This window comes from Lagopus muta, chromosome 7 (assembly GCF_023343835.1).
Source record: "Lagopus muta isolate bLagMut1 chromosome 7, bLagMut1 primary, whole genome shotgun sequence".
In the NCBI taxonomy this organism is placed as follows: domain Eukaryota; kingdom Metazoa; phylum Chordata; class Aves; order Galliformes; family Phasianidae; genus Lagopus; species Lagopus muta.
The window spans coordinates 13,247,567-13,270,601 of NC_064439.1; the positions used below are offsets into that span (position 1 = coordinate 13,247,567).

At 37.2% G+C, this 23,035-nt stretch overlaps 1 protein-coding gene across 16 annotated transcripts in view; it reads left to right on the forward strand.

Annotated features, from left to right (window-relative positions):
• PARD3 (par-3 family cell polarity regulator) overlaps positions 1-23,035 on the forward strand; it is a 426,281-nt gene that overhangs the window by 42,586 nt on the left and 360,660 nt on the right. For all 16 annotated transcript variants that reach the window (XM_048952157.1, XM_048952158.1, XM_048952142.1 and 13 more), the window contains exon 2: positions 2,644-2,745. In XM_048952157.1, coding sequence (XP_048808114.1) covers positions 2,644-2,745 — 102 coding nt within the window. The remainder of the gene's footprint in view (positions 1-2,643; positions 2,746-23,035) is intronic.

Here is a 23,035-nt window from a genome sequence, read left to right on the forward strand (position 1 = left end):
CAATGTGTGTTTGTTGTAGACAGAGTATGGACCAGGAATTTCAGTTTGAGCATTTGTGCAGTTTATGTTTCCATCTTGTTTGCGCAGTAATTACATAGAATTAAGCTTGAAAATTTGGGATTGTGTATAGGACTTCATTAATGCAGTAAAATCACTAGTTGTTATTTTTTGGGGGGAAGAGGGGTGAGAGATGGGTAGGGGGGAAGGTGGTGCAGGGGGCATGGCATAACTAATCTTTACAGCACTTGATTTTTTCACTCCTTGCTAGAACTCTTCCCAAGCCTCCCCCTCCAAGTCTTTGATTTATGGGAAAATTTTAATGGAGGAAAAGGGCCTCAAGAGAAGGACTGCTCTGTGAAGTTTGGAGAAGGCTTTAATGAAAAGTTTCATTGTTATTTCATATTTACTTACCAAATCCTGCCAGAGTAAATTCTTGCCAAACTAGTTTTATATATTTCTTGTCTGGTCTTGCTAACTTACTGTTTTGTATCAGGCCCTCGTCAAACAGGAAAAGCGACCGGAGTAGTTCAGGTTATGGCACAACAAATAGGTAATGCAGAAAAAATGGATCTAAAACTTCTTATGTAATATCGAGAAACTTTTAAAGGAACTAATTAGCAAAAGTGATGCAGCTTTTATCAAAGCTATTTTTAATGCAGATTGAACATGCTGAAATAGCACAATAGTGCTTTAGAAGTGGGCGTTCCTACTATTGATACCGTAATCGTGCACATTTCCTTATGTTTGCCTTGGAGGTGGGAAGTACTTATGGTAGAAAGGAAAAAAAAAAAGCAGACAGGAATATTGAAGTTCTATCTTGAGTTTGTGTGTTGTTTGTTTTGATGGATTTTTTGAGCTGGATTAATTAGCAGTGGGAATGTGAATCAAGACCATAAGATGTTTCCTAGCCTGTCGGTTCTTTTGTGCCTTCAAAGCCTGGGCGTTCATGACTGTGTCTCAGGGTTTGGTCGACGTACCAGAGAGAGGAGTTTTCTGTAATGGGCTAGAGCATGAAGAAAGGTGTCTTTCCTTTTAGTCTTAGAGCAGAATTTACAAAGGCACGTCTTTAGTGCATTTTGCTTGGGAACTTGTTCATTAATGGCCTTTGAAGTTTCTTAAGCATCTTGAAGTTCCGCTGTATGTGCGATAATGCGAATAATGTAGTATTGTTTTAAATTATTTCTGAATTTTTTCTTTACAAAAGTGGATGGTGAGTTTAATTCCAGAAATCTCTTGTCTAATGAATGCTAAATGAAATTATGATATCTGATGGGGATAATTAACAGCTGTATTTTAGTTAATTTCCTCAGGTAGAAATGAGGCAAGTTTCATGGTTATCACATTTCTCCAAAACCATTCATCTATACAAATGTATCACATACAAAGTTTGGAAATAGACTTCTAGGACATTCCAAACAAAACAAACATCATTTGATGTTCTTCTGTGGAGCACGTTGCCCAAAATTTCATGCAGCTTGTACTCTTGAGATTTAAAAATATGTTTGGATTTAAAGGATTTCTGGTTGGCCCTTTTCTTCTGCTGGTCTGTCCTTTAAGACATGGAATGTTGTGACTTCTAGACACCGATACCTGAAAAGAGGTTGATGCTAGTTACTATTTCTAGGAAGTCGGGCACATTTTGCAAGATGTTGCAAGTTTGGAGGTCCTCAAATCAGTTGCTTTCTGCAGTTGTGCCTGTTGTGTGAAAAGCAACAAAGCTCTGCTCCTCTTTTTATGTTTAACAACAGCCTGGGGCATTGGCTTTGTTAAGGGGGAATATTTGAAAAGAAAGAAAAGATTATGTATCATGTTCAGGTTGTATGTTTATAGTACAACTTTTCCCTGTTGGAAAACAAACCTTTTAAGAATAGCAAGTTGAGTTCTAGTCAGTAGTCAGGTGATGGAAGAACATGCAGAAGACACTGTGGATGCTATGTTGTTCTTTCAGTTATGACTTCCTTCTGTAGTAAAAGTAATAGTGAAAACTATAAAGCTAGTCTTTCCAATTACTGGTGGGCATACATACATACATAAATATACACGCGTATATAATTAAATCTTAATAAAATGCAAAGTGTTCCTTATATATAACTCAGATATCCTACTACCAACTCAGCAAGCACAGGTTGAAAGGTCTTTCATACAGTTTCATTTCATTTCAATATAGGTTTCTTTTCATAAGACAAGCTGTTAAACTTTTGCAGCTACTGTATAGAAAAAAGGATCTACAAAATAAGCAAACACACTTTGCAACATTTCTTTTTTTTTTTTTCCTTCCCCCCTCTCCCCCCTCCCCCCCTACAATTTTGTGCCCATTGTCCACTGTGTGAGGTAGTTTATCTAGAGAAGGATGTGTTTTCCTTTCATACAGTGCATAGAATTGGTAACACTGGGAACTTCTTTCTCTTGTGTGCTAGTGTTAGAATTGTGATCATCTTATCACGTGAAACCGCATTCATCTAGAATGAATATTTGAAAAGAAATGCTTTGGCTTTATGTTTTAATTTACATTACTTAATTATGACCTAAATAGAAGTTTTAATGCTGAGCATTTTAGAACGTGATGATCATTGTATTAGATGGGATAAACTTTTTCTGTCGTGTTTCTGATCTCTGTTGTTTTCTTTTCCTCTCTTTGTGCAGGATCCAAACTATTGGATACAAGTACATCGGCTGGAGCATGGGGATGGTGGCATCTTGGATCTGGATGACATTCTCTGTGATGTTGCTGATGACAAAGACCGTGTAAGTACAAACAGCTATGAAAGAAGCTCAGTATGCACAATCAGGCCAGTTATTCTGTGTTTCCAGCACATGTCTGAAACTGTGAGTCAAACAATACAAAGGATTTATTTTTTTAAATTGTTTGCTTAACCAATGTGGGAAGTCTGTTATTGCTATGATTTGTCAGAGAGTACAGGAATTATTTTATTAAAATAATGAGTTTTCCCTTCTCTTTGGTTCTGTAAAAGATGAAGTACAAAAATGAGCTGAAGTATCAGTAATAATAATAAAAAAATTCAGAGGAACAATAATACAAAAAATTGAATAGAGAAGTTAAGCTTTGTGTTACCAGTTGAATATATGAAAAATACACTGTTTTCAAGCTGTGGAAGGTTTTTCATAAATCTTTTTGGATATTGGATCTACATATTTGGATAATTGCTGGATACACAGAACTTCAGAAAATAATTGTACATTGTTGGACCCTGTGTGTGCTTTTCCTCCTTTTTAAGTAGAGATTTAGATCACTGTTAAGTAAGAGGTTTTTCTTTATTGGTTGATTGATTGAGGTTATAGATATTTTTGTCTTTGAACTATGTGTTCAAAAGGGTAAGGTAAGAAACACTGTGGCAAGCTGTAAAGGCTTATGTAAATACATCTCTTTTCTCTGCAAAGCTGCTCCTGTTTGCTGAAGCTCATGAGAGTGCCTGAGCCTGATGCAAACTTCAGCCTGGAAGCGTGCTTTAGGACCTGCTCTCGTCACTGGAGAGTTCTTTAATTGCCTCTATTGGAAGTAACACACTCTCTAAATATCCTTGAAAAGAGGCCCAATGATGACTCTTAGGCTAATTTTTCAGAAGTTGATACTTTGCCTACATATATTTCTTGTGACAAAACTTAATTGTCTTGGTTATTTCAACCAGGACTTTATAAAGAAAAAATAGGTGGGGAGTCTTGGGACATGAAGACTCCTTGCTGTCTAAGTACAGAGTGGTATATAGTAACAGTGCTGAGTTTTCAGGAATTTCTTCAATAAAAATAGTGCCCAGCTAAGATTTCATGAAAAGCTAATTAAAACCTCCCGTTAGTTATCTCATATTCAAGGCCTCAAGTTCTGTGATTAGTTTAACTTTTGCTTATGGGCCTCGAGACTGGTGGAAGCTGTCACTAAATATGCAAATATGTACAAACACACAAATCTCTACACAAGACTTATGAGTTATTTGAATCACACACTTCTTGGCTCCTCATGTGCTTCTTGCTTCAGAAGAAGTTTAAATTCTGGTGACTCGAAGACCTCATTTGTTGGCTGTTATCTCAGCTTGCCGCCTTCAAGCAGGGTAATTCCTCCCAGTGAAACTCTGTGGGTGTTTATATGTGTGTGACTAATAGCTGAAAAGCTTTTGACTGCAACTGAAACAAGCAAAGTCATTATTGCAATATTGTTTTTGTGTACAGATGGACAAGATACCAGTAGTTGGTAGTATTTATTTCCAGATTTGCCAAGCTCATTTCCTCTGATTCTGTGAATCTGGCATGTCTCTGCTAGTAGCATCTATCAGTTATTATTATTATTTTTTTAAAGACCTTGTAGCATTGATTAGGAAAGTGCAATATAAACATGTACTGTGCTGTATTGGCTTACATCCTTGAATTAATCATTCTCATTTGACCTTCACACTTAATCTCTTCAAGCATTTCAATCATTAGTCATTGTTTTTCAGTTTCCTATCTTACATTTTACAGCTGACCTTCCTGCTTCCTTGCAGTTTTGAATTGTTAGCTTTACATTTTGTGCTTCCATGTCAAGTGTAGCTGTGTTAGCAGGAGTCAGTACAAGTCTCATAACTGCAACGTCCAATGAGTAATATTTTATATATATATAAAATTTGGCACATCTTGTTTAAAAACAGATAACGTGTAAACATGTAAATTATCACTGAAGTCCATACAATTAGTTATAGTCAAAGTTAAATCATAGAATCATAGAATGGCTTGGGTTGAAAGGGACCCCAAGGATCATCAAGTGCCAACCTCCCTGCTACAGGCAGGGCCACAAACCTCCAGAAAAGAGAAGCTGATAAAGCTTATAAATAGAAGCTTATAATTTTTTTTCTTAATTGGGACAAAAATTTTCAGGATATTTTAAAACTAAACACTTAGTGTTCATTTTCACAAAGAAGGTCTTTATATTCCTGATGACAAAGTGGTTGTGTTGCTTATTATCTGTCGTGTATTTCTGACAGTCAGCTTGCTTTTACAGTTCTTTAGATGTACGCATCATTCCCACAATGTAAAATACTAGAGTTTCTCTTTTTTATGTCACTTCTGTATCATGATTGTACAACATCTTACTAGCAAAATATAGAATATGAAGCAACTAAGTCCTGTCCTGTTGATGAACTTCTCTCATAGTCAACTATATTAGTAAAACTCTTAAGTAATGTGAGGAATATTCCACTGTCTCCATGGAGAAAATTTTCTAACCTATAACAAATACAAAGATCCTTTGAGACAGCAGCTGTTCTGAATGGAATAAGAGAAGTATCTTTGTGACAGTGTCCTTCCATTAACATGCAGCATGATAGAATGACTATGTAGCCTTTTCCGTCCCTGTGTGTTGGTGTTCTTTTGTCCTTTAGTAGAACAGAACAGATGGGTATGGGTTGACCAGTTGCTCTCTGGGATTATTTGCAGTGTGCAGTCTTGTTTTCCTCTTAAAAAAGGGAGAAAAATGTGAAAAAAACCTGCATGGAAAAATTGATTTTGCTATGCTGCTTGTTCCTTTCTGAACAGCTTTTCTTAAGTCTTTTAACATCATTGAGAAAGTGCACAATGCCTTCTAACTTAGCTGGCGTGCGACTTCGTCGTTTGTATTACACAGCGTCACTGCACATGAACTTGGTTAATTGAGTTCTTTGTAGGAACAGTATTAAAACAAAAATTAGTAAGTACTCACTTGGGTAGTTTTTTCATGGCAACTGTTTTTATAATTGAAGTGACAACGTTGAGTTTTTTTTTGTGGAAGATTGTTTCCAAAGGAAATACACCAGAGAAAAATTACCCCTCTCTCTCTAACGTTCTATGTATACAAGTGGGTAGTCTTTTGTTTGTTTGTTTGTTTTTGTTTTTGTTTTTTTGCTATTTTTGAAAATTATTTGTCTTGAAGAACAGGAATCTCTTTGTAACTTCTGGTATTCATGTGTGAACAAAAGGAGAAATAATTTCCTTCAGCTTGCTGCTATTGAACTTTGTAACCTATTTCAATCATTTAAAAAAAAAAAAAAAATCTTGTTCACTTAGCTATCAGAACAATATTTTTCAGTTAGATTAGCAAGCTGTTTTACTTGGATTTCTGTTACTTGTAAAAGTAGCCCTTTATTTAAAGGCTTTCAGAAAAACATATGTCAACTTGTCAGGTTTCCAGCTTGATGATAACAAACTCGATGACCTCAGTTTTCTGTAGGTAGGCATTCTCAGAAGAAAAAAAAAAGAAAAAAAAAAAAGGAAAAAAAAAAAACCAACACTCAGCAAAAACCAGCTGTATTTAACTGTTTTTTCCTGGCTGACCACAGCCCATACACACTTCAGTGGTCCTCGTACTTTGGGTGTAATATGGAAGTACTTAGGCTCTTGTTTGTCCATGGAAAAAAATATTCAATGAATTCCTGTATAACCTCCTATTTCAAAAATGTGTGTATGAATATTGCTTATTCTCAACTGAATTCTCACTCAAAAAGTCACTTATGTTTTGGACAATTATAAAAAAAAATACATGTGCAATTATGTGAAATCCTTTCCTTCCTAGTGATGCTCAGACTGTTGGTCACTGAAAAGCTGTAGAGACCACACTGTCTCTATTTGGTGTAGCTCCAATATTTCTGAGAAATTAAAGGCTTTCCTTTCCAAGAAAGCAATGAGTATTTGTTATAAACAGGCACTGACTTTGTTATACAGCTGGACAAATAGAGCTCATAGGACGTGAAGTTGCTGACGATTATTGATCAGTTCATTTACCCTAACAGGTTAGGTTTTTGTTAGCTTATGATTAGCAACCTGTAGCTGTAGAAGCTTTGGCATCTCGTGATTTCACTCATCGCTGTACCAATAAATTCAGTGCTCCAGTTCTCAAAAATAACCACTGCTAATTTGCTGTGTTTTGGTGTATACACTTACAATCTGAGCAATTGTCTCTAAACTAAAAAGTGGACTTTCTCTACTGGGTTTATTTTTTTCAAATATTTGGTCAAGTGTGTACCCCACATAATTAATATTTATGCCCCACTGAATGCAGATGTACCAAATGGAGAAATATTGTTTGACAGTGTCTGGTGTGAACTGTCATGCTAACTACAGTGTTTGTGTGCACGCTGGCAGTATCCAGTTCAGTGTAAGATGAGGTGATGTTGGTGTTTAGTGCTGGTTTAGAGTATTTTGAACCACCTAGAAAGACAGTGAAGAAAAAGAAAGTGCTGTACTGAGTGAAATTCTGTTGGTGAAACTGAGATGGACATTCATTTAATGTGAACATTCATTCATTAAATATTAACGTGAGTCTAAAAAATCTGTTCTGAGGTAAAGTTCATAAATGTTCACAAACTACAGCTAGCTTTAAGTAATCAAGCTGCAGCTGAAAATGTTGAGATCACTTGAGTTGATTTGCATCCCCTTCTGGAGACCTACAAAGACACTTTTAGTACTGTAATGAATTTAATACTTGCTTGTTTCTAGCATGATGGGAGAGATTCTGAGCTATTTCTTCACAAAGTATGAAGGCATATTAGGAACTTTTCCCAGCATTGTGGAAAGGAAATGAACTTTTGGTTTTTGTATTAAACATACGGTCAATTGTAAATAATCCTGTTGTTTTGTTTACTTCCTCTTGGAAAGCACTGTTGAGTTAGAGAAGCATGTGATATACAAATGTGGCTTTGGAAAGTATGACTGTATTTTTTTGTAACAAATGTTAACTTGAAACCAACAGAAAAATAGCTCTATTTTGAGTGTTATGATCTTGAGGCTAAAGGCTAGCTTGGGTCTCGAGAACTGTGATTACAATTACAAAGGCTGCTCCTTATTTTATTCTGCCACTCTTTTTTGGGAGAGTTATGCAAAATCTGGGTTTTATAGTGAATTCGGCATACAGCAGTGGCAATACAGCGCTGGTAGAAAGGAGATTCTGGTAACCTTGTGTCTGTTTTCCTTTAAAATGTTACAGAGCTTTAGAACATGATGAAAGTTGCGCAGATAAACTTCTGTTATCTTTGGATCTCCATCAGCAGCTAATCAGGATACTCAAAATGGTGCTGTTTGTTCTAAATTTGGGTCTCTCTGCTTCGGTTAAGCAAAGTTACAGCTGCATTTACATTTGCGTTTTCTTTGACTTTGCAACTTCAGAATTTAACTCCAAGAGCCTAAACAGAGAAGAACAACAATTTTTTGTTATACTTCTGATGTTTTCTGTTACTAACAGATTAAAACCCTGGAGTGAAGGACATCTGGATCTAGTGCAGCAAATTGGATAGCAGAACCTGCAAATGCCAAACTATTACTCAGTGCGCCCTTTTCTTTCCTTTCTCTCCAAAACTTTTCCATAGAACTAATATTTAACTGCTGCCTTGTCTCTCTTTGCCACTCTCATTTTGTTCTGTGGCTTCCTTCTCTGTATCCCAGGAAAGCAGAATGACCTTGAAACAATTTGTTGTTACTCGTAAGTGACTTGGCAAAACACATTTTGAGCATAAGGCATTCTTTTCTTGCAACAGCTTAAAATAACCACTTGTGCTGCTGAGCTTGGGAAAGTATTGGTATTGGGAAAGAAACCTTTCATACAACATATTCATGATTCTCTTCTGCAATAGAGCTCAAAAACTTTAGTTTAACAATGAGCTTTTGATGTCACCCAGTATTCTGCAGCATGTTTTTATTTTTGAGTAAATTTTAAGAGGATTGACAATATACTTTTAACTGAGGTTCTGACAAGTGAAAAACAGAATGTCTCTGTTTTAACTGGATTTTCTTGCTTTAGCACTGTTGACTCATTATTGCCGGAGTGTCCTCGTGATTTTTATGTTCCTCTTGCTGGTGGAGTTAAATCAAAGAAGTAGTCAAAGTCCTGAAGACACTCTTTATTCCTAGCAGCTTTTTAATGAAGACATACTTGGAAATGAGTTACTCCAAATACAATTAGTGTCTCTCAAAGAATTGAATTAAGATGATTATAATATTTCTAATTAATTTTTACCTTTTTACAATGTTTGTAGATGTGACTAAATCTTGTGGAAGTGAGGAAACACTGAATATATCAGATTTAATAGGGTAAAATAAGGCATCCAGTAGCTTGCCCTTGTGCCTCTCTCTGATGCTGTCACCCCCTCCTGCTGCTCACCTCATTCAGGCTCTGGCACTCTTTGGACCCCATCTCTCAGTCTGTTTGTCAGAATATCAGAGGACTCTGCGTGAGAACTAATGTGGTTTTTATTTATTGAACTGAATAAGCAAGGTTAGCAATACCTGTGGTATTTACTATCAACTCAGTTGTGGATTCTGTCAAAATGCAATGATGTAAAATGGATTTTAATGGATTTCTAAAATTAATTTGTGCTTTTGTCAGCCTTTACTGCTTTTTTTTTTTTTTTTTTTTTTTTTTTTTTTCACAAATAAATCTGGTTAGAATAATTAATGAGAGTAGATACATGCAAAAGGCTGTCAGGCTTTTCTTGACCTGAACTTTTATTTTACATGAGAATATCTGTGATTTTTAGCAGATAGTGCAGATAGTACAAAAAGTTTTGGAGAGATGTAATTGTCATAGCTTAAAGCATGCATCCTGCTGTACTAGCTGTTAATTGTTCACTCTTCAGAAAGATGATGCTGGTAAATTATGGGAAGTGGTAATTTAAATAGGGCTTCAGTTTTCTTTACACTTCACCATTTCCACACACTGCGGTTTTCACCGATGGTCTGGCAGTGGCTGATATTGGTAGCACTGAATGTCATTATGTGTCTGTGGATGATGACTGCTACAGTATTTTAAACCCATCACAATTAAGAGACACGTTGTACAAAGACCATTTAATAATGGATTTTTTTTCTGTCTTGTAATACTTACAAAATTCACTAGTTAGATGGAATTGTAGATAATAGGAAGAAATGTTTTATAATTCTTCCCTGTTTAATTCTCCACAGAAATCTGCAGTGAATCTAGAATTAGGCCATCATGGCTAAGGCATGATATGCTGCTATCTTTTCATTAATTTTAGCAGTATCACTTTGTCCTAGAAGTGTATTATTCATCCTGCAACAAAAGAAAAACTTGCAGCAAGGGCTGGTTGTGGGAATTCATTAACACTGCCCTCTTATGCACATCGTCAGGTTTTAAAAGAAACGCTGCTAGAGCTTTACAAATATTTCTGAATAGAAATGATGAGACTTGTACGCTAGAGGACTGACCCATATTAAAGCTTAATTATAGTAATGGATAATTCTGCAGGTCTAAATTATTCATGGCTGCTTAGTATGCAAAGTAGTGCCATGAATAAATTAAGTATAAGTTTCTGGAAGAGACCCTGGACAGTGTCATAAGTTTGTCAAAACACAACTTTCTTTTTAGTCTTCTAACAGAGATTTAAATCTGATACAACACTATCAGGTTTGCAAGCACATTCCTATATGCGCAACATTGCATTTAGGAGATGTTTTGCCTAATCGAAATCAATAGCAGGGAGTCTTGGGCTTCTACACCCTTGTAGTGTTCCTTGACTAGTACCTTATGCAAGGAAAACATTCCTACCTAAACACAGGCCTGCTACAAAAGTTGCAATCTCAGCTGCCTGATAAGATTCCCACACTATCACTAGGTTGAAAATTCATTAACATTTCCCTCTCATCCACTGGTTCCATTAGGGGATGTAACTTCATAGTTATTTCCCTGTAAGGACAGCAGGATTCCTATATAGGCCTGGAGTTCATTTTCCAGCAGGCTTAGTAGATAAAGGGTCTCCTAAGTTTATGGAATGAATAGCCTTTCTGGCAAAGGGAACATTTGAATAGGGCTCCTAATGAATGCGGCAGCTACATCATGCTAAAGGTTCTTTCAGCAGGTGTTTTGGATAAGAAAATAACACCACATTTTGGGGGAATCTTCTCAGCCTGACTTCTCACGTACCTTGTTAGCAGTAGCCTAGAAAGGAAGGAGTTAAGAAGATGCTTTGAACCCAAAGTCTTCTGCTTCATCCCCACACCCTGTTGGTGTACTTCCACACCCTCCTGCTCTGCAGGGAACTACCTTCCGTTCACCTTTAGCGTGCTCAGCAGGATAGTCACTATGTTTTTCAGATTAGCATCACTGCTGAAGCCTGTTTGAGTTTATACAGCAAGAAGGAGTTCTGCCTGCTCCTCAGTGACACACAGCATTGCAGGACCATCGCCTTTCTTCATCTGTACAACCTGCTGGAAAACTGAAATTGCTGAACTGAAAGTGGGCTCTGCTCCCTGTAGGTCACTTTGCTTCCTATAGGATTGAAGACTGTTCCCTGTAAGTTTTATGGAAGCTTGATCATACTGAGGATTTGCCTTTTTGGGACACTGTTTGCTTGAATTAACCAAGTTTTGGTGGTTAAAATGGCAGACATACCGAAGAGGAAAATTACGAAGAAGTCATCATCTTTTTCATATGACCGTCGGAGAGATTCAGTTAAAGTCAGGAGACAATCCAAGTCCCTTAGCTTTAAGTCAGCATCGTTGGACGCTCAAAAAAGGCAGACAAAGAAAAAGCAGGTTTGTGTTTGTATTTTCCTTTACAAATATCTTCCCAAATTCCTAGATTGTAAAGCTTGATGTGTTCATACGAAGCGGAAAATAATCTCTGCTGATTTGCAATCTGTGTGTGGGTATGTATGTGTACTTATACAACAAGCTTGTGGGCAGGTAAAGCTGTGGTGGGGTTTTTTGCTGTTTGCTTTTCAGTTTTTGCCACAGTGTTTCTTGCAAGCTAATGAAATGTAGTGTGTTTTTTTTTTTTTTTTGTAAGAAAAGTCTGCATTCCCTTTGCTTTTAAGATTTCTGTTTTGTTGCTGGCAGTTGCTTCTGTAGTCCCACACACTGTGAGCTTCTAGTAGTGTTTTGTCATGCTGAAACTTTTAAAACAATTATTCAGGTTACAGCTGTTTCACTGCTCTTCATTACTATTTATTTATTCTTTTTTAAAGTTGAAATGTACCAGACTGAGAGCTTTAGGGAGTGAAATATTTTACTTATTCCAGAACAGGTAGTGCGAGTCAGCGGCAGCACCTGTTCTGGTGGGACCAGTTCCTAGGGTTAGAGGGCAGCTTAATGCCTTGGCATTATTGCACTTCAATAGTAAAAGACTCATACACAGGTCTTTATCTTTTATAGTTGGAATATAATTAAATGAAATTTCTCCAAAGAGCAAACGTACCATGTGCTGTAGGAAATGGAACAAAAACAAGTGAGTCAGTCCTTGAAATGTCTTTGTATACTGATCTCCAATTTAGTCAAATATGAAAGGAGCTCGTGATCATGGACTTCATAGCCATCTCACTGAATTTACGTGCACAGAGTGCCTTTTTGAAAGGCTTAAAGTAACTTCCAGGGGAATTTTTTAATTAACTGCAGAACATGGAAGCTTTTAATAGTTTGCAGTTAGCGCTTTCCACAAATGCTTTGAAATAAACTACATTGTCATTAGCAGTAAGAGTGAATTTCTCATAGCTGACCGCTAGCTCTGCTCCTAAATCTGAGGGCAGTATGCCCAGCCAGACTGTTAGCAAGCCCAGTGTAAGCTTTGGTATTAGGTGAGAAAGACAGTGGGTTTAATGTATTTGGGTTCATATTTGTTTTATTACTGTTTCTGTTCTTGAAAAGCTTAGAACGTCCCTATAAACTGCAAAAATATTGACTATTAGAGTATTAAGATATCCCAGCTTTAGCGTGTTTCTGTAATGTTAATTACAGTCACAGGTGAAACGCTTTTGTCTGAATGAAAGTTTTAAACTGAGGAAAAATTTGCAAAAATGAGCAATGCCTTCAAAAGGGCACCAAGCTCAAATTCTGTTTTGCTTTACTATCAGATGTAATTTGAGAAGTAAAACTCTTGTTCTGAGTTCTGCAGAGGTATGTGAGCATTCAAGTTCATTGGAAATTGAAAGTTTGCTCAAATTAATTTAATAAGTTTGTTTGTAAGTGCATATTACTATATCTTAATTTTCTCAGAACTTAAAGTTTTTGCAGCCTCTCAGTTTTTGGATGACTGCCATGGTTTCTGTCTGACCTCTAGTGGCTAATGGGAAATATACTCCATGACTGAATTCAAGCTGGTGCTTGAAAAAGTCCCTAGCATGTATACTTGTTGCTTTCATTATTTGATGCTCTCAATTCTGTTATTATTGGGAAAAAGAAAAAAAAAAGAAAAAGTGTCATCTGGTTGCAGTTAATCTTCAAGGGTGTCACTTCAAGAAAAAATAATTTCTAAAACCGTTGCTCACATGGATGTGGTTCTGAAGGGCAGTGCTGGTAGATATGGAATGTTTAAAACTCTGCATTGTGAAAAGGTAGCAGGCTTTGCTGCTGATCCACATAAAACCTCTTATATTGTCCTTTTCTGGTGGAACAAGATTTTGCTTATGCCTGTAAAGACAGGCAAGCTAAAATGCATTTTCTAAAACATTCTGAAGTATTGATATTCACCTCAGTCCATTAAAATCATAATGCGGCAAAAACATTTTTTGCTTCCTCTGTCTTTGTATTGCTGATCTCCCTTTTTTGCAGAATTTGGTTGTTATTTCTTTTTCCCTCCTTTTTGTGGTGGTAAAAGTTCTATTTTGATCTTCTTATAGAACATCAAGACTCTTAAATCTTTGATAAAATATTAATGAGAATTGGAGAACACTTTGAAAAGACATTTGTCACAGTTTCTGAATTGCAACAATGATGCAACTGCATTCAGAGCTAATTGCTGCACTGTCCTTTTTGTTGTTGTTTTGTTAGCTTAACTAATTTATTATAAGTTGAAGTTCTTAATTTGTTCAAAATAGACAGTTTTAGATATCCCATCTAAGGTAAAAAAGAACCATCAAGATCATCCTATGAAGTTACTGATTAATGCGATTACTCTTTATTTCCAGTGATTTCTTTCACCATTCCAAATACCTGAAGGCTGTGTTGCAACTCTCAGCAATGAAGCTGCCTTTAAATCGGTCAAATTTTGCATTTTCTGTTCAAATTAGCATTTATTAATTAGTGAAAATCTTTTCATGTCCTGTTTCAGTGCAGTTTATGGCAGACACTGAGACACCCCTACTTTTTCCAGTAGGAGGGTATCTCTATCCCCTCGCCTCTTCAGGATTTCTGTGCCTGATCCTTGCTTTTTTGCTTTGTGATACTGATGGTGAATTCTGTTACTTTAGTGGAAAAATATGAAGCAAGGCCAATGTGTTCTAAGGTAGGAAAGATGATGCTAATTACTTTAACTGGCTGTTGATACTGTCAGTTTAGTTGATCTGCATGTAAAAGTACATTGCACAGAGATGTTGAAGGTAACTTCTCAGCTATGTAAGAAGTGTGCAACAAAATCTATGAAATGTTTGATAGTGACAGGAGAAAAAAATTGCTTATTTTTATGTTTTGAGTGAGGAACAAATTCATTTATGTGAGGTAAATCCTTTAAATAAGTTTTAAGAAAATGTAAGATCAAGATCCTTATGTGCAAAACATGAGAGATGCATTGCTATTTTGGTGCCTTTAAAGACCTATTTCTGTCTGTCATCACCAGCTGACCAGCTACCATGACATGGACAGGAGCCTCAGTGGATTAATATAATCTTTTTTCCTGATAACTATTTGTGTTTTGCATACAAGATTTTAGAATTGGCAAAGTTTCAATTCCATGCTAGAATACAGAGAGCTTGCATAGCACTCTCTGTGCTGTAAGGTTGGTTTCCATGCAGTCCTATTTTTCCTATGAAAGTTCTATTGCATTGAACTGAATAATTTTCCTTTTCTTTAAAGCTATATAGTGTGGGATGTGCCATCCGCTCTCCCAGGTGCCAAACAGTACATACAAAGAGAGTCCAAAATCTCCAAATACCTGTGTTTAAATATCCAGTGCTCTAGGTTTATTGTTATGAACATCTGAGTTGGTGAAGGCTTGTGAGTTACGCTCCTTGCTGCCTTATTAAAAGGCGTTATGAAGGTTGGGGAGAAGAGAGAAGGGGGAGAGGACGCATAACAGGAGTTTATCATGTTGAGCTCTGTTGTAGAGTGTTTATGGTATAACTATATATAGTATAGTGCCAGGTGCAGCATTACTGGCATGCGGCAAGGCTGGTGAGCATATCCCATTGTACACCAAATTATTTGTAATCTACTAAGATACCTAAGTAAAAAAAAAAAAAAAAAAATAGTGGTGAAAGAGCCATCTGAAATCATTTTTAGGCATTATTTTTGAAAGCATTAATCTATGATTGCTTTTCTTCTACTGCTTTACTTACTATATTTTTGCAAGAGCTCATTTTGCAGTCCCTTAGGAATCTTAAATGTCTTCTCCAGGGAGCAGGAAGTCAGCTTCTAGTGAGAGCTCTCACGATTTGTTGTGAAAATCTGATCCTGTTTCTTTCAAAATGAAACCAGACAGGCATGTAAAAGAGAAAAAAAAGTCAATGTGTTAATAGAGTACCAAGAGATAAGAGCGTGTTGATTCCTCTGACAGTTCAGTTGTTAGAACAAACGTGGCCTATCAAATGTGGAACATGGCCAGAGCTGAAGCGTGGTGGTTAGCTGTTGTTATTAAATTGGTGATCACAGCAAGGCGCGGTTGGTCATAGCTGGCTGAGCAAGGCCATGTTGAGTGAAACACAGAGCAAAGAGAACTGTAGTGAAGAGACATGGCGATCTCGACTCTTGCTTCTTGCATTCCTTTTGCTACTGAAGCTTGTTTGTGGGGATTGTGGTAGATGTCCGCATTAGAATACTTCCTGGGATAAGCAAAAGATGCGTAAATAGCGGCATAGATCACTGTGCCTGGGCAGCATTCATGCCCTCTGGCTCCCAGCACTGTGAGAAGATGGCCCTGTTGCTAAGGGCAGCGAGGTCTCTCCCTCGACAACCTGTCCTGGTGGCTAATGCATACAATCGTAGAAGCTCAGAAAATATTTTATTACGATGTTGAAATCATGGCACATTGCCACAAGCTTTTCAGATGTAATTGGTGATTTCCTTAATGCAAGCCAAGTATTAGGTCTCATTCTGCCAATTTTACAAGTTCACCTGGTCTAAACTGAGCTACTACTTTTAATTCTCTCTGAATACCTGTTATAACTCATGTATGACTTAACATGATTAATCATGCCTTTGAATTCCTTAAGGTGTGGCTTTGTAATGGATTTAAATGTGGCTGAGGCTGTGGTGCTGTACAGTTGTTAGGCCTCACCCTCTCCTGGACATGGCCATGCTTTCCACCTCTCCCTTGCACTTGTGGCAAGAATTTTCAATCATGCTTGGAGAGCTGGGTCTGTTGCTCTGGCTAAAAATTCACCCTGCCAGGAGAGAGGACAACAGTGGGAGTAGTGGGGGTATATTTGTGGTTACAGGGGGAAGAAGGTGGGAGAAGGGATAGAGACACAGATGTCTGGTGTATGGAGCAGTCTGGATGCTGGGAATGGCTTTGCAGGTGGTGACCCAGGACTGGGTCAAATTTTGGCCAAATGCAGCATGCTGAGATGATAGATTATGTGTATTCTCAGAACTTACTACAGCTGAACTTCACTCTTTGCCATGGTTGAAGTTTTTGATTTAATGTTGCTATGTAGGCACATGCCAAGGAAAGTTGAAAACAAAACAGAGTGGAAGAATTGCCAAAGGATTTAGACTGTAAAAGACCTCTGGAATCATCTGGTCCACAGTTTGCCTATGGTCTGTGCAGTTTGGGTCTTAGTCTCTCCAAGGACAGAGGTTGCACAGCCTCCCTAGAACCTGTTTCAGTATTTCACTGCAGTGGTGGAAAATGTGTTCTCTCATTTGAGTTCCTGGTGTTGCAACTCATATCCCTCTTTCCTCTCCTCCCTCCACCTCCAAAAGATCTGGCTTTCTTTTCTCTCTGCCCTCCCATGAAGCAGCTGAAGACACCCACACGCGCTTTCATCCTCCTCTGTAAAAATGCCAGTAGGAGATTCCTGTTCTAGGTTTAGTTGTCTTGTTCAAAGTAAGGGGTGAGAGACTACAAACGGGGTGGAAAAAAAAGAAAGAGAAAGGGAGGATGTATTGGTATCACTCCATTTCAGAAAGATTTTTTTTTTTCTTTTAAAGACTATCCTTTGCTTTAATAGAAACAGAATGCTAATATTTTGTACTTCCAGGACTTGAAAGTACCTTTCAAGTTCTGCCATGGTTTGTGTTTTTGTGGAACACTCTGACAGTTGTCTGGCTTAAAACTTGGAAGTTTTAATGTATTGCTGTAAAAGTAATATATGGATGTATACTTTGAATAGTTACTGAAGTTTTCATTGCATGTCTTTTCCCCTTATTTTCATACTATTAGAAAAAGTCATATTTTGATGATGTAGAATTTGCTGATAGAGAAAAATTTTATCACATTTCCTACTGACAAATTTGTCACTTTCATAAAAGGAACAATCTTTGCCCTGCAATACTCAGTGTGAGTCTGGGTGAGCTTTTCTTTACAGGAGCTTGATTTTAATCTTGCTTGACAAAAGAGAAAGAAAATTAATTTTAATTATCTAAAAATATGTCCCCTGGCTCAAAGTATAGTTCTCAGATAGAAAGAAAGCAGTGTTTTGCTTTCTCAGCAATTTCTGTCACTTGAACCATGAATTGATCATGGAGGTAATAGAACATGGGGAAAATCCAGGGGGAACTGTCTGATTTCACGTGTGTTTCTGTTCCAGCACTTACGTTCTTTTGATTTGTGGACTGTAATTTTCACTGACAGAATTAAGTAGCTTGCAGAAGAACAGCCACTGACAGATGACATCCTTCTAACCAGCTGCTGCCTAATCTGACTTCAGTCTGCTAATAGCATTATCTAACTGACTTGAAATGCAGTAAATATTAATGTCTGTTCATCTGTTATTTAAAATAAATAGAAAGTAGTGAGAGAGTGATGGTCATGTTTTGTACTTCTACTGTTACCTGTTTCTTGTCATCTGTTATGTCAGCTTTTATGACTGACAGCCATTCTTCTTAGGCAGTTTCTTTGGGGAAGCTCAGTGTTTTAATTTTCTTTTTTTCCTCTCAGTCCTTATTACTCTGGTTTGCAGTATGGTCAGAAATTGTGAGTTCTTTCAGATGTGTGAATTTAAAAGTCAAAAATCAAGGAAGTTTTCATAATGCATTTTTCTACTTTATCTGTTAACGCATTAAAAAGAAACACAGCACCAAACAACCTCCACCCCCAAAACCTCTAAGAAACCTCACTCTGTGTTTTTCTGAAACAAAATCCCGGGAAGATCGTGGTAGTGATGACTCCACCATCTATTTGGCTATCATTGCTCTCGATCTGGTTTTATTGAGAACAAGAAAACATAGAATGTTGTAACTTCTGTGTTAGGCAGCTACAGTGTCACTTTTGAAGTCTATTTTATCATCAATGACTGTTCTAATTTCTCAACATTGTAAACCTGAGGCATTCTTACTAAGCTCCCTTAGATTATCTTCTACAGTCTTTGCTTTCTGATCTTTTCTATTTAAGTAACTGAATTGCCTGCTCTGATTCTATTAACATTTGTGAAGGCATACTACATTGATTTCTCTGTATTGAATATAACCTGCATTGGAACAGGTTGCCCAAGGATGCCCCACCCCTGGAGGCATTCAAGGCCAGGCTGTATGTGGCTCTGGGCAGCCTGGTCTGGTGGTTGGTGACCCTGCACCTTGCAGAGGGATTAAAACTAGATGATCATTGTGGTCCTATTCAACACAGTCCATTCTATGATTCTATGAGTATTAAGTCATTGTTTCATACTTTTCATCAAAAATAGCAGTCATAAGTATGTCACCTGTCATAAAAAGAAGTCAGCTTTGAAAACTTTTAAAATATTGCAATACATTTTCATTAAAGCAAGTTGTCAGTAGAAAACACATTTCTTTTCTTGACGCTGTCATACTGCAGTGATGAATGACACCGGACACTGGTGTTACACTTTATTACGTTAGTTGAGTACAATAACAGCATTGCAGGTGTAAGACTGAGACATCAATCTTTTTCCTATCAGCCTGCTGCACCTGTTTGATTTGCAGGGAAGTGCCGGAGTACTGCTTGCTGGCAGACTTTGATAGATTTGCAGCAAGAGAAACAGGCACAGGATGGTGTTGTAGGAGTTTGTTGTCTTCTTAGCATGACAGAGATTTCCTGAATCATGAAAAATGTTGGTACTGTCTGTTATGAAACAATTCACTGAGCTATTTGGTATTGTGCATGTGGAAATATGTTCATGTTTTTATGTGTGTTCCTCTTTCTTTCTCATTCCATGCTCTGTTAGAAGCTAAGTGGGCTGAATCCTAATCTCATGCAGTCACTATTCTTTGCATTAAATAACTTGAAGATATTAAGGCACTGCTCATGTCAGATGACTTCTTAGAATTTAGATACTAGAACAGCCACATTTGGATTATGGAATGTGATATTCAACTTTTTTTTTTTTTTTTTTTTTTTTTTTTAATTTTCTGTCATGTATCTTGATAGAATAATAGCTAACGTGTGCTATCTGAAAACAAACAAATAACCCAACAAGACTTGAGTCCTTCCAGATGATGTAGTGAAGTTTTACTGAGCAAACAAGCTCAACAGTTGTGTTTTGTTCTTTGAATATACAACTATTCCTTGCTGTCTGTATGCTTTGCAGGCTGTGATTGCATATAGCAGCGCTCTGGCTGGGGTGGGGAGGTCTTCAGGGTGTTGCTGCCTAGCCTTTTGCCTCTCAGCTCTCTGGCATCCATTCAGATACTCAATCTTTGGAGTAGCCATCAAGTGTGAAAGCTGGGGGTGTTTGATAATAATTTAAAGGATTAGTCAGTGGAGGTGTTACAGAGCCAATGTATGATGTGTGGTAATGCAAGGGTTGTGTTGGACCATCTTGATGCACAAAGTCTTCCCTTTCCTTACCCCTTTTCTTTTTACATTCATAAAAAAACAAGTATATTTTTATTTGCCAGACTAAAAAATAGGTTATTATGTATACACTCACTGGAAGGAAAACTGCTTGACTCAGAAATGATTGATTCTGAAATTCAGAATGTATTACATATGTCTTACAGAAAGGTTAATGCTTCATTCAGAGTTCCATAGGACCCCTCAGATAGCACGTGGATATTGAATCCAGGTTAAACAAATATATGGAACTGCTGTTACCTGTTTGTAATTGTTTCCAAATGTAATGGCCGGGTGTTACTGAGCCTAGGTAGGCTACTTTTAAACTGCTCCTGAAATTGATAGCAATGAATTGATGTACTTTGTGAATTTACATGCTGGTAACTTTGCAGCGATTAGCACATTAATCTTTTGCTGCATTTTAGTGTACAATTCATTATTCTCGTGCCCTGAAATTGAAAACCTGTTGCAGATTTGGAGCTAGTTTGTCCCAGCATTCATACTGTGAGTTCAAATTTGATGCTTTGATCAGCCAAAATATTTGTTAGAGGTTTATGAATTTTGTGTCAAGTTTCTCTGTTATAAACCTTCAATTTTACCAAAGGTATTATGATCTTAAGAATAAACCCCTTTATTATATTAACATTTTCTTTATATTAGTCCTTTACATTAATTTCTGAAATGGAACTTGAAATTTCAAGATTTTTTTTTTCTTTTAATCTGTTTTCAAGTTTGACTTTCTGTCACTGTTTATTTTCATAATTATACTGCTGGAAAGTAGGTTTTAATAAGAAACTGTAGAGGAAAGGCATGTTTTTTATTGCTGTAGAGGGAATTATTCTTGGAACTGTCACAAAATTAGTATGGAATAAAAGGGTAGAGCAGTAGGATTTTGTGGTGGTGGTGGTGTTTTTGCCTTCTGCTTCATTGTGTGTTTAGTTCAGTAGATAAATCAATATCAATGTCTGTAACTGAATGAACTAAGTGGAAGAAATTTTGGAGTTAAAAATTAGTGGCATGGCTACAAGCTTCAATGTAAACAGAATGAAGTCAGTACTTTGCAAAGTTTTTTTTTAATACTAAAGCCTTTTAAAATGATTAAAGGTCTTAGGAAATGTTTTTTGGTTTTCTTTTTTAGAGAATTCCAAAGAAGGATCTATGCATAGTTTACAGAAATCTCAGAGATGTAGCTGTGGTAAGCTGTAGGTACTCATCTGTGTATGAGCAGTTTTGTCTAATTGTGATTTTCTGTTTAATAGAAATAGACATAGAGTAGAAGCAAATTAGTAAATTAAAGCTCACATTTATTGAAATCATAAATAATACTGTTGTTTAAAAGATCAGCAGACCACTGTTAAACATGAGAGCCTGTGGCACATAGTAGTCCAAGGTGTTCATTAAATACTGTTTCTGAAAAGGTTGAAGCTGAATAAGACTGATGTGGTGGAGCACTAAACTGAGCCAGTAGAAAAGTTTCTCTCCTGGAAATAAGTGGAACAGCCTGAGGACTTCTGGGTAAAAGATATTTCACTCCTTTCATGGCTGGTTGTGTTTTGGCTCACTCACAAGCATCCTGTATGAATGTGGGCAGGTCTGATGGTTGACATGACACACATTAGTAATGAGGAGAAGGAATGTGGTATGGCCAGTTCTGATTTTGTTACACAATAAAGGTGCACATAAGCAGGAAGTGGGGTCCGAGTTTAATAGGAAGAAGTGTGAAGGACTGTACCGGTGGCTGTTCTTGTTTTTTTTTATGAAATGAAATGAACTCTAGATGCACACAGTGTATATCAGATTTTTTTTTCTCTTTGCTCATGTTAGCTTTAAGACCTTCCATGTTCTTATTGTTTTGGCACTGTCTTAGGTTGAATGATGTGCAAGAAAGAAAAGGTTTCAATTGGAAGGTGGGAACCAACTTTTTCCAAGAGAGAGTATTAAGTAGATATGAGATGTATCAGGGTATATGATTTTATGAGTGCTGTAGCTGATCCATTGTTTCTGGTTGGATTTTATTGAGTGTAGGCCTTGGAAATATGTATAAGAATGAATCCTAAATTTCATTTTCAGAAAAGTTGGTGTATTGAAACAAATGACAGAGCTCCCACTGATTATAATGCAATTAAGTTTTTTTAACCTTTATAATTCCAGATTTAAGTTTGAAAAACTACCCCAATTAAAATCTGTCCTTTTGCTTGCAGCATATGACTAAAATCAGCTCTTATTTTTTTGGTAGTTTAAACCTCAAAACTGTTTGAAATCCATCTAAATTGGTAAAGGAGCTACAAAGGAAAACAGATGACGTAACAGTGATGATCCTAAGCTATTTGAATTAATAGAGAACAGGATCCACCACAGTCTTGCATGGTTGGTCCTTGGAAGATGGAGAGTTGGGTGTTACAATGGTAGATGAAACTGATCTTAGTTGAGTGTTGAGGGATTTGAGGCTGATTTTAACTACTGTGAGCCCAACCCGCAGGTTTCTTTGTACAGGTTTTTGGCTTTAAATTCTCCGAGACAGTAGCTGTAATTTGGCATTTCTAAGCTGTGGGGCAGAACATCGCTGCTTACTGACTGCAGGCAGTGCTGGTGGAGCTGGAGCTGGTGGAGCCAGAGGTGAAATCCCCTATGGCCTTGTTTACAGATGCCCTCAAAGTGCAACTTAAGGGAGTGTCTGGAGTGCCTGGCTGCCTAAATCCCTTGATATTGATGAAGTCCAGACATCTCAGTGCTGTGAGTGCATTTCTCAGAAATGGTTAAACTGCAGGAGAATGCTTATTATCTGTGCTGCCATTTCCCTCTCATACCCTTTCCTAACACAGTGCCTGCCCTTGGTGGGCCTTCCTGGCTGCTTCTCTCACTCATCCTCCTTCCCATTGGCAAAGAATCCTATGCAAAATTGGGGAGTTGGAATAAAACATTTTTCATTAAAAGCATGCAATTAAGTAAGGGGTGATGTGGGGCCTGGATTAGGGCTCCCATTGCTCTGGGCCTTTTGTGTTGGCTCTCCAGTCAGGTTGCATATATTTTGTTTTCTTTGAGTTCCAACCAAAAGAAAATGGTATCCAGCTGCTCTAGCTGATATCTAATCTCCTTTGGAGCTTCAACCTGTAAATGTTTCAGGATTGGGCCCGTCCAGTTTCTCTTGTGAAATAAGCATCCACATTTAACAAGGTTAGCTAGTAAGAG